At 35.5% G+C, this 13,179-nt stretch overlaps 1 protein-coding gene across 1 annotated transcript in view; it reads right to left on the reverse strand.

Moving 5' to 3' along the window:
- Positions 1–13,179, reverse strand: part of CATSPERE (catsper channel auxiliary subunit epsilon) — a 241,170-nt gene that overhangs the window by 212,514 nt on the left and 15,477 nt on the right. The window contains exons 3-4 of the mRNA XM_060142069.1: positions 7,651–7,724; positions 7,304–7,373 (exon numbers count right to left, since the gene is read on the reverse strand). Of these exons, the coding sequence (XP_059998052.1) occupies positions 7,304–7,373; positions 7,651–7,724 (144 nt within the window). The remainder of the gene's footprint in view (positions 1–7,303; positions 7,374–7,650; positions 7,725–13,179) is intronic.

The following is a 13,179-nucleotide window of genomic DNA, read 5'->3' on the forward strand; positions in this document are numbered from 1 at the left end:
AAATACACTTATGTGGGAACATCAACTATAAGGTGTGTGGCCAGTACTTTGTTATGAACTAGCACAGTGCCATTGCTTTAAAATTCCTTATTGTTAGGGGCGGAGTGAAGATGGCGGAGTAGGAGGACACATCCACTAGGTGCTGGTGGAGGACCTCAGACACCAAAGAGGACAGGAATCCCCATGCCACCAGGTAGGACACAGGAAGGAAGGAGCGGGGGGAGGAAAAGTTGGAGGTAGGATGGGACTGGCACCCCTGAGGGAGGCTGGGGGAGGGGAGAGGTTCCTACACTCAGAGGGGTCCACTCATGGCGTGGGGATTGATGGGGATGGAGAGGGACCTTCTGGGGATTGGGGGATCAGAGGGGAACACGGCCAGCATCTCCCCTGCCACTTGGGCCCCGGCAAGCCTCCTGGGGTCCTGGGCCTGAATCCCTCCCCGGCCCCCTCTGGCCGGTCAGATCCTGGGCCTAAGTGCCCCCGCTGAGGCCTTTTCCAGCCGCATGGGTCCTGGACCTAACCCCCACCCCTCAACTAAGGGCTTTTCTGGCTGCATAGGTCCAAGGTCTAAGCCCTACGGCCCGCTAAGGCCTTTCCTGGCCGCGCAGGTCCTGGGCCTGAGCCCCACAGCCCCCAGGCCTCCTCCAGCCTTTTTTAAAAAAATTCTTACCTTTTAATCTTATTTTTTATTTTATTTTTTCATTTTTAAAATTTTATATATATATATATTTGCTGTTGTGGTTCTGTTTTGTTTTGTTGTGGTGATTTCATTTTTATTTTTTCTATTGTATTTTTAATTTTTCTAATTTTATTTTATTTTTTCTTTATTGTTATTGTTCTGCTCTTTTTTGTTTGTTGCTTTTTTTTTTTGCCACACTGTGTAGCTTGTAGGGTCTTGCCTGAGCTCCTGTGGTGGGTGTGTGGAGTCCAAAACACTGGAGTAACAGAGAAGCTCAGATCCCAAGGAATGTTAATTGGTGTAAACTCTCCCACAAGTCCTCATCTCAGCACCAACACCCAGCTTCAACCAACTGCCTGCACACTCCAGTGCTGGATGCCTCAGGCCGAACAACCAGCACAACAGGAACACAGCCCCACAAATCAATAAGAACGAGATGACAAAAAAAATGTGTTACAGATGAAGGAGCAAGGTAAAAACCTATAAGACCAAATAAATGAAGAGAAAATAGGCAACCTACCTGAAAAATAATCCAGAGTAATGATAGTATAGATGATCCAAAATCTTGGAAATAGAATGGAGGTATGGATTGAGAAAATACAAGAAATGTGTAACAAGGACCTAGAAGAACTAAAGCACAAACAAACAGTGATGAACAACACAATAACTGAAATAAAAAATACTCTAGAAGGAATCAGTACCAGAATAACTGAGGCAGAAGAATGGATAAGTAACCTGGAAGATAGAATGGTGGAAATAACTGCTGAAGAGCAGCATAAAGAAAAAAGAATGAAAAAAAATGAGGACAGTGTCAGGGACCTCTAGGACAACATTAAATGCACCAATATTCGAATTATAGTGGTCCTAGAAGAAGAAGAGAAAGAGAAAGGGTCTGAGAAAATATCTGAAGAGATTAGAGTCAAAAACTTCCCTAAGATGGGAAAAGAAATAGCCACCCAAGTCCAGGAATTGCAGAGTCCATACAGGATAAACCCAAGGAGAAACACACCAACACATATTAATCAAACTAAGAAAAATTAAATTCAAAGAAAAAAATATTAAAAGCAGCAAGGGAGAAGCAACAAATAGCATACAAGGAAATCCCCATAAAGTTATCAGCTGATTTTACAGCAGAAAGTCTGCAGACCAGAAGGGAGTGGCAGGATACATTTAAAGTGATGAAAGGGAAAAACCTACAACCAAGATTACTCCACCCAACAAGGATCTCATTCACATTCAACAGAGAAATCAAAAGCTTTACAGATAAGCAACAGCTAAGAGAATTCAGCACCACCAAACAAGCTTTACAACAAATGCTAAAGAAACTTCTCTAGGCGGGAAACACAAGAGAAGAAAAAGACCTGCAAAAACAAATGCAAAACAATTAAGAATACGGTAATAGGAACATACATATTGATAATTACCTTGAATGGGAATGGACTAAATGCTCCAACCAAAAGATCCAGAATGGCTGAATGGATACAAAAACAAGACCCATGTATATGCTGTCTACAAGAGACCCACTTCAGACCTAGGAACACATACAGACTGAAAGTGAGGGAATGGAAAAAGATATTCCATGCAAATGAAAATTGAAAGAAAGCTGGAGTGGCAATACTCATATCAGATAAAATAATCTTTAAAATAAAGACTGTTACAAGAAACAGGGAAGGACACTACATAATGATCAAGGGATCAATCCAAGAAGAAGATATAACAATTATAAATATTTATGCACCCATCATAGGAGCACCTCAATACATAAGGCAAATGCTAACAGCCATAAAAGGGGAAATCAACAGCAACACAATAATAGTGGGGACTTTAACACCCCACTTACACCAATGGACAGATCATCCAAACAGAAAATAAATAAGGAAACACAAGCTTTAAATGACACAATAGATCAGATAGATTTCATTGATATTTATAGGACATTCCACCCCAAAGCAGCAGAATTCACTTTCGTCTCAAGTGTATACGGAACATTCTCCAGGATAGATCACATCTTAGTTCACAAATCAAGCCTCGGTAAATTTATGACAATTGAAATTATATCAAGCATCCTTTCCAAACACAACTCTATGAGATTAGAAATCAATTACAGTAAAAAACTGTAAAAAACATAAACACATGGAGGTTAAACATTACGCTACTAAATAACCAAGAAATCACTGAAGAAATCAAAGAGGAAATTTAAAAATACATAGAAACAAATGACAGTGAAAACACAATGACCCAAAACCTATGGAATGCAGCAAAAGCAGTTCTAAGAGGGAAGTTTATAGCAATTCAATCTCAACTCAGGAAACAAGAAAAATCTCAAATAAACAATCTAACCTTACAGATAAAGCAACTAGAGAAAGAAGAAGAAGCACACACACAAAAAAACCCCCAAAGTTAGTAGAAGGAAAGAAATCATAAAGATCAGAGCAGAAATAAATGAAATAGAAATGAAGAAAACAATAGCAAAGATCAACAAAACTAAAAGTTGGTTCTTCGAGAAGAAAACAAAATTGATAAACCTAGCCAGAATCATCAAGAAAAAAGGGAGAGGATTCAAATCAATAAAATTAGAAATGAAAAAAGAGAAATTACAACTGACAGCACAGAAATACAAAGGACCATAAGAGACTACTACAGGCAACTATATGCGAAGAAAATGGACAACTGGAAGAAATGGACAAATTCTTAGAAAGGTACAAACTTTCAAGACCGAACGAGGAAGAAATAGGAAATATAAACAGACCAATCACAAATAGTGAAATTGAAATTAAAAATCTTCCAACAAACAAAAATCCAGGACCAGATGGCTTCACAGGACAATTCTATCAAACATTTAGAGAAAAGCTAACACCTATCTTTCTGAAACTCTTCCAAAAGATTAAAGAGGGAGGAACACTCCCAAACTCATTCTATGAGGCCACCCTGATACCAAAACCAGATAAAGATGTCACAAAAAAAGAAAATTACAGACCAATATCACTGATGAACATGGATGCAAAAGTCCTCAATAAAATACTAGCAAACAGAATCCAACAACACATTAAAAAAATCATACACCATGATCAAGTGGGATTTATCCCAGGGATGCAAGGATTCTTCAATATACACAAATCAATCAATGTGATACACCATATTAACAAATTAAAGAATTAAATTACTAATAATATAATTAAAGTTAATTAAAGTTAATAATTAAATTATTGTCTCAATAGATGCAGGAAAAGCTTTTGACAAAATTCAACAACCACTTATGATAAAAACTCTCCAGAAAGTAGGCATAGAGGGAACCCACCTCAACATAAAAGGCCATATATGACAAAGCCACAACAAACATCATTCTCAATGGTAAAAAACTAAAACCATTTCCTCTAAGATCAGGAAAAAGACAAGAGTGCCCACTCTCACCACTATTATTCAACATAATTTTGGAAGTTCTAGCCATGGCAGTCAGAGAAGAAAAAGAAATAAAAGAAATCCAAACTATAAAAGAAGAAGTAAAACTGTCACTGTTTGCAGATGACATGATAGTATACATAGAAAATCCTAAAAATGCTACCAGAAAACTACTAGAGCTAATCAATGAATCTGGTAAAGTAGCAGGATACAAAATTAATGTACAGAAATCTCTTGAATTCCTATACACTAACAACGAAAAATCTGAAAGAGAAATTAAAGAAACAATCCCAGTTACCACTGCAACAAAAAGAATAAAATACCTAGGAATAAACCTACCTAAGGAGGCAAAAGACCTGTACTCAGAAAACTATGAAACACTGATGAAAGAAATCAAAGATGACACGAACGTATGGAGAGACATACCATGTTCTTGGATTGGAAGAATCAACATTGTGAAAATGACTATACCACCCAAAGCAATCTACAGATTCAATGCAATCCCTATCAAATTAGCAATGTCATTTTTCACAGAATTAGAACAAAAAATTTTACAATTTATATGGAAACACAGAAGACCCTGAATTAGCCAAAACAATTTTGAGAAAGAAAAACAGAGCTGGAGGAATCTGACTCCCTGACTTCAGACTCTACTACAAAGCTACAGTCATCAAAAGAGTATGGTACCGGTATAAAAACAGAAATATAGATCAATGGAACAAACAGAAAGCCCAGAGATAAACCCATGCACCTGTGGTCACATAAGCTACAACAAAGGAGGCAAGAATACACAATGGAAAAAAGACAGTCTCTTCAATAAGTGGTGTTGGGAAAACAGGACAGCTACATGTGAAAGAATGAAATTAGAACAATCCCTAACACCATACACAAAAATGAACTTAAAATGGATTAAAGACATAAATGTAAGACTGGACACTATAAAACTCTTAGAAGAAAACATAGGCAAAAATCCTCTTTGACATAAATCACGGCAAGATCTTTTTGACCCACCTCCTAGAGTAATGAAAATAAAAACAAAAATAAACAAATGGGACCTAATGAAACTTAAAAGCTTCTGCACAGCAAAGTAAACCATAAACAAGATGAAATGACAGCCCTCAGAATGGGAGAAAATATTTGCAAAGGAAGCAATGGATAAAGGACTAATCTCAAAAATATACAAACAGCTCATGCAGCTCAATATCAAAAAAACAAACAACCCAATCAAAAAATGGGTGGAAGATATAAATAGACATTTCTCCAAAGAAGACATACAGATGGCCAAGAGGCATGTGAAAAGATGCTCAACATCACTATTTACTAGAGAAATGCAAATCAAAACTATAATGAGGTACTGGTCACAATGTGCATCATTGAAAAATCTACAAACAGTAAATGCTGGAAAGGGTGTGGAGAAAAGGGAACCCTCTTGCACTGTTGGTGGGAATGTAAATTGATACAGCCACTATGGAGAACAGTATGGAGGTCCCTTAAAAAACTAAAAATAGAACTACCATATGACCCAGCAATCCCACTACTGGGCATATACCCTGAGAAAACCATAATTCAAAAAGTGTCCATACCACAATGTTCATTGCAGCACTATTTACAATAGCCAGGACGTGGAAGCAACCTAAGTGTCCATTGACAGATGAATGGATAAAGAAGATGTGGTACATATATATAATGGACTATTACTCAGCCATAAAAAGAAATGAAATTGGGTCATTTGTAGAGATGTGGATGGACCTAGAGTCTGTCATACAGAGTGAAGTAAGGCAGAAAGAGAAAACCAAATATATATTAATGCATACATGTGGAATCTAGAAAAGTGGTACAGATGAACCTATTTGCAAGGGAGGAATAGAGAAGGAGACGTAGAGAACGCACATGTGGACACGGGGGAGAAGAGGGGGTGGGATGAACTGGGAGATTTAGATTGACATATATACACTACCATGTGTAAAATAGATAGCTAGTGGGAACCTTCTGCACAGGGAGCTCAGCTTGGTGCTCTGTGATGACCTAGTTGGGTAGGATGGGTGGGAGGGAGGTCCAAGAAGGAGGGGATATATGTATACATATAGCTGATTCCCTTCGTCGTACAGCAGAAACTAACACAACATTGTAAAGCAATTATATTCCAATAAAAAATTCCTTATTATTATTGTTGACTAGAGAGGATTCAACATCACTCTTATTTAATTGCATTCACATAGCTTTCCTGAATTGAAGAAAATGTAATGGAATACAAATAAATCTGCTAGAAATGGCTTTTTAACTGTTGATATTGTCATAGGAGTATATGATCTGAGACCCACTTATCTGGGAGTACTGTTATCATTAAGGTGGTAACTGGGGCTTTAATATATTTATTAATAAAAAAGCTAATGTAAAAATCATATATGGTGATCCCCTCTTATCCATGGGGGATATATTCCAAGACCCCCAGTGGATGGTTGAAACTGCAGATAGTACCAAATCAGCCCTATATATACTGTTTTTTACTGTACATACATACCTATGATAAAATTTAATTTGTAAATTAAGCACAGTAAGAGATTAACAACAATAATAATAAAGTAAAATAATTATATCAATATGATCTTTTTTCTTTCCTTATTTAGTTAAAAATGTTCACCTTTTCACTTAAAGGAAGCACGTAATTGCTTCTCTTTGGCATATCTGAATTGCCAGAATCACTGTTCTTGCACTTTGGGGGCTATTATTGAGTAAAATAAGGGTTACCTTCACACAAGCATTGTGTTATCACAAAAATAGATCTGATAACTGGGACAGGTACTAAGTAACTAATGGGTAGGATATGCCAGACAAAGGAATGATTCATGTCCCAGGTAGGATGGAGTGGGATGGCATGATAATTCATCATGCAACTCAGAACAACTGCAATTTAAAGCTTGTGAATTGTTTATTTCTGGAATTTCCCATTTAAATTTTTTGGACCACAGTTGACTGTGGGTAACTGAAAGCAAAGAAGGTGTAATCATGGATAAGTGGGGAACTACTGTATCAGTTCATAACATAATTTGCTATGAGATACATCTAAAAATTAATGATATATTGACAATAATTTTAAAATACCTCTTATAGTTACAACTCAACTATTTAAAACAGGTTAAGTTAAAACATCAAAAATAAGGCAAAATAAAATGTAACAGGGATAATTATTTAAGATTTACTAATTTATCATTAAAATCAACTTACTGGGCCCATAACAATTGGTTTTATAATCTGAATACCAGGAGAAGAACAACGTAGTTCTGTCTTGGGTGATCTAGCAGTTAAAAACAATGGGAAAGGAGAAATAAGTATAGATGCTTATGAGATTCCCCTACTACTTTTTAAGCCTAAAAACTTCCATTCTTTGCTAATAAGAAAAATAAAAAATATAGCAATAGTTTACTTCTCTCCTATTTTCAAAGTGATTTTGTCTTTCTTTTCACATCTATTAATGAAAAGAAATTTACATTAAATCACAGCCTTGAATCTGAATGTCCACACTATATGAATGGTTTTTACTCATACATTGAATTTCACAGCAAAAATCTTACCTTTTATTTTTTATAGAACAAGTTCCCGGCACACTCCACTCAGAAAATAATGTTCCTTCATACTCTAACTTAATCTGGAAAAGAAGGTAAAATAGCTCAAACAAAAATCTGCTCTAAAATTTTTTATCTCAGTGTTTAGATGTAGGGCTCAATTTTCTGAGTCATTATTTAAAGAGAGAATAACTAAAGCTCAATCCCTTTGAAATTGTACAAGTAAAAGAAAAATAACAACTTTTATGGGACATTTCAATAGTCTGCCCCCAACTATAAGATTTTTATTTTATTTTACTTCAAAAGTAATCTATCAAGTGTCTAGAAGGTGGCACTTAAGGTGATACAATCATCATAAATTTCTTCAGTCGCATTTTCCTTATTTCCTTATTTCTACTTTTTTTCCTGCTTCCACATTCTTTCATTTATAAACTCTTTCTTCCTGGAAGTATGCTCATACAATTTCTAACATTATCAGTCTTAGTCTCAACACTGGTCATCCTCTTCAGCCAGAGTTGGAGCCCAATTTCACCTCCTAATATTGTTACATAAAATTACGTACATATACATATGTATACAGTTTTATGTATATATACATATATAAATATTGTTTCATTGGTTTTACTTGAATGGGGATTATAATACCAGCTATCTCATAGATTTGATGATATAGGATTAATGAACAGTGTATAAGAAGATAAAAGAGAAAAGTTCACCAGAAGCTATGACACGACCCTGTAGTATATAAAGCAAAATTTGATAGAATTACTAGAAGATATTTTAAAAGTCACAAATATAGTGGTAGGCTTTAACACACTTTTTTCAAGCCATAGATTAAACCTGAAGAAAGGGTAGTTACAGCTGACCCTTGAACAACTCAACGGTTAGGGGCACTGACACTCCACATAGTGGAAAATCTGCCTATAGTTTATAGTTAGCCTTTTATATATGAAGTTCTTCAGTATCAGTGGTTCCACATCCACAGGTTCAGTCAACCTTGGATTGTGTAGTACTTTAGTATTTACTATTGAAAAAAATTCTTTGTATAAGTGGAACAGTTCAGCTCAAACCTATGTTGTTCAAGGGTCAACTCTGTTTGCTTGTGTGTGTGTGTTTCTAAAATTAACCAATACAAAATATATTCTTTTCAATCTCACATAGAACATTTACCAAAATTGACCACATTTACAAAGGAAGTGTTAGCCAATCTCAAAGTACTATTATCACACATACCGTGCCTTTGATATTAATGAAATAAAATAATTAGAATTTCTCATAAAGTTAATCAGAAAAAATTTTAGGATATTTGTAATCTTTTTTTTCACATCTTTATTGAAGTATAATTGCTTTACAATGGTGTGTTGGTTTCTGCTTTATAACAAAATGAATCAGTTATACATATGTCACTGGTAATTTGATAGGGATTGAATCAAATCTGTACATTGCTTTGGGTAGTATGGCCATTTCAACAATATAAATTCTTCCCATCCAAGAGCATGGGATATCTTTCCATTTCTTTGAATCATCGTCAATTAGCTTTACTAATGTTTTGTAGTTCTCGGCATATATCTCTCATCTTTCTGGTGAGGTTTATTCCTAAGTATTTTATTTTTTTCACGCGCTCTTAAAGGGGATTGCTTGTTTACATTCCCGTTCTGATATTTCATTGTTAGTATAAAGAAATGCAACTGATTTTTGTATGTTAATCTTGTATCCTGCTACCTTGCTGAATTTGTTTATCAGTTCCAGTAGTTTTTGTGTGGAGTCTTTAGGGGTTTCTATATATAGTATCATATCTGCATGATGACAATTTTACCTCTTCCCTACCAATTTGAATAGCTTTTATTTCTTTTCCTTGTCTAACTGCTGTGACTAGGACTTCCAATACTATATTGAATAGAAATGGTAAGAGTGGGCATCTTTATCTTGTTCCAGATTTTAGTGGGAAGGCTTTCAGCTTTTCACCATTGAGTATTATATTGGCTGTGGGTTTTTTATAAATAGCTTTTATTATATTGAGATATGTTCCCTCTATACTCACTTTTGTATGGGTTTTTATCATGAATGGATGTTGAATTTTATCAAATGCTTGTTCTGCACTATTGAGATGATCATGCGGTTTTTGTCTTTTCTTTTGTTGATGTGTTATGTCACATTGATTGATTTGTGTATGTTGAACCATACTTGTGACGCTGGGATGAATCCAAGTTGGTTATGGTGTATGATCTTTTTTATGTGTTGTTAGATTCAGTTTGCTAATATTTTGTTGAAAATTTTTGCATCTATATTCGTCAAAGATATTGGCTTGTAATTTTCTTTTTTGGTAGTCTTTGGTTATGGTATCAGGGTGATGATGGCTTCATAGAATGTCTTTAGGAGTCTTCCTTCCTCTTTGATCTTTTGGAAGACTTTGAGAAGGATTGGTGTAAGTTCTTCTTTTTATGTTTGGTAGAATTTGCCTGTGAAGCCATCTGGTCCTGGACTGCTGCTTGTAGGGAGTTTTTTCTATTTCACTTCTAGTGATCTGTTCAAGTTATCCATTTCTTCTTGATCCAGTTTTGGTGGGTTGTATGTTTCTAGAAATTTGTCCATTTCTTCTAGGTTGTCAAACTTGTTGGCATACAATTGTTCATAATAATTTCTTTTTTGTCTTTCTGTGGTATCCATTTTGATTTCTCCTCTTTCATTTCTTATTTTGTTTCCTTGGGTCTTCTCTCTTCATGGGGAGGCTGGTCAGAGTTTTTTCTATTTTGTTTACCCTTTGAAAGAACAGCTCTTGTTTTTATTGATTTTTTCTATATTTTTAAATCTCTATTTTATTTATTTCCTCTCTGATCTTTATTTTCTCCTTCTTTCTGCTTTAGGTTTTGTTTGTTATTCTTTTTTTAATTCCCTTAGGTGGTGTGTTAGGTTATTTGAGATTTTTCTTGTTTCTTAAAGAAGGCCTGCATTGCTCTGAACTTCCCTCTGAGAACTGCTTTTTCTGCATCCCATAGATTTTGTATGGTGGTGTTTTCACTGTCATTTGCCTCAATGTATTTTTAAATTTCTTCTTTGATTTCACTGTTGACCCACTAGTCTTTTACTAGAAGGTTGTTTAGTCTCCATGTAATTGTTTTTTTCTCATTTATTTTTCTGAGGTTGATTTCTAGTTTTATGCCATTGTGGTCAGAAAAGATGCTTGAAACAATTTCTATACTTTTAAATTTGTTGAAGTTTGTTTTGTGCCCTAGTATGTGGTCAATCCTAGAGAATGTTCCATGTGCACTTGAAAAGAATGTGTATTTTGCTTTTTTTGGATGTAATGTCCTGAAAATATCAATTAGGTCTAACTGTTGTATTATATCATTTAGGATCTCTGTTGCCTTGATTTTCTGTCTCAAAGATATGTCCACTGATGTGAGTGGGGTGTTAACATCTCCTACTTTATTGTATTCCTGTCAATTTCTCCCTTTGTCTGTTCGGTAGTGTGTATATGTCAATGCCACTCTCTCACTTCATCACAGCTTACCCTTCCTCCTCCCCATATCCTCAAGTCCATTCTCTAGAAGGTCTGTGTCTTTATTCCCATCTTTCCCCTAGATTCTTCATGACATTTTTTTTCCCTTAGATTCCATATATATGTATTAGCATACAGTATTTGTTTTTCTCTTTCTGACTTATTTCACTCTGTATGACAGACTCTAGGTCCATCCACCTCACTACAAATAACTCAATTTTGTTTCTTTTTTGGCCGAGTAATATTCCATTGTATATATGTGCCACATCTTCTTTATCCATTCATCTGTCGATGGACACTAGGGTTGCTTCCATGTCCTGGCTATTGTAACTAGAGCTGCAATGAACATTTTGTTACATGACTCTTTTTCATTATGGTTTTCTCAGGGTATATGCCCAGTAGTGGGTTTGCTGGGTCGTATGGTAGTTCTATTTTTAGTTTTCTAAGGAACCTCCATACTACTCTCCATAGTGGCTGTATCAATTTACATTCCCACCAACAGTGCAAGAGGGTTCCCTTTTCTCCACACCCTCTGCAGCATTTACTGTTTGTAGATTTTTTGATGATAGCCATTCTAACTGGTGTGAGATGATATCTCATTGTAGTTTCGATTTCCATTTCTGTAATGATTAATGATGTTGAGCATTCTTTCATATGTGTGTTGGCATTCTGTTATCTTCTCTGGAGCAATGTTTATTTAGGTCTGCTGCCCATTTTTGGATTGGGTTATTTGTCTTTTTGATATTGAGCTGCATGAGCTGCTTGTAAATTTTGGAGATTAATCCTTTGTCAGTTGCTTCATTTGCAAATATTTTCTCCCATTCTGAGGGTTGCCTTTTGGTCTTGTTTATGGTTTCCTTTGCTGTGCAAAAGCTTTGAAGTTTCATTAGGTCCCATTTGTTTATTTTTGTTTCCATTTCTCTAGGAGGTAGGTCAAAAAGGATCTTGCTGTGATTTATGTCAGAGTGTTCTGCCTATGTTTTCCTCTAAGAGTTTGATAGTGTCTGGCTTTACATTCAGGTCTTTAATCCATTTTGAGTTTATTTTTGTGTATGGTGTTAGGGAGTGTTCTAATTTCACTCTTTTACATGTACCTGTCCAGTTTTCCCAGCACAACTTATTGAGGAGGCTGTCTTTTCTCCATTGTATATTCTTGCCTCTTTTATCAAAGATAAGGTGACCATATGTGCATGGGTTTATCTCTGGGCTTTCTATCCCGTTCCATTGATTGATATTTCTGTTTTTGTGTCAGTACCATATTGTCTGGATTACTGTGGCTTTGTAGTATAGTCTGAAGTCAGGGAGCCTGACTCCTCCAGCTCCGTTTTTTTTTCTCAAGATTGCTTTGGCTATTCTGGGTCTTTTGTGTTTCCATAAAAATTGTGAAACTTTTTTGTTCTAGTTCTGTGAAAAATGCCAGTGATAGTGTGATAGGGATTGCATTGACTCTGTAGATTGCTTTGGGTAGTACAGTCATTATCACAATGTCGATTTTTCCAATCCAAGAACATGGTAAACCTCTCCATCTATTTGTATCATCTTTAATTTCTTTCATCAGTGTCTTATAGTTTTCTGCATACAGGTCTTTTGTCTCCTTAGATAGATTTATTCCTAGATATTTTATTCTTTTTGTTGCAATGGTAAATGGGAGTGTTTTCTTAATTTCACTTTCAGATTTTTCATCATTAGTGTATAGCAATGCTAGAGATTTTTGTGCATTAATTTTGTATCCTGCTACTTTACCAAATTCATTGATTCGCTCTCATAGTTTTCTGGTAGCATCTTTAGGATTCTCTATGTATAGTATCATGTCATCTGCAAACAGTGACAGCTTTACTTCTTCTTTTCCGATTTGGATTCCTTTTTTTTTTTTTCTTCTCTGATTGCTGTGACTAAAACTTCGAAAACTATGTTGAATAATAGTGGTGAGAGTGGGCAACCTTGTCTTGTTCCTGATCTTAATGGGAATGGTTTCAGTTTTTCCCCATTGAGGATGATGTTCACTGTGGGTTTGTCATATATGGTCTTTATTATGTTGA

The sequence above is a fragment of the Lagenorhynchus albirostris genome, chromosome 2, assembly GCF_949774975.1.
Source record: "Lagenorhynchus albirostris chromosome 2, mLagAlb1.1, whole genome shotgun sequence".
NCBI classification, from domain to species: Eukaryota; Metazoa; Chordata; class Mammalia; order Artiodactyla; family Delphinidae; genus Lagenorhynchus; species Lagenorhynchus albirostris.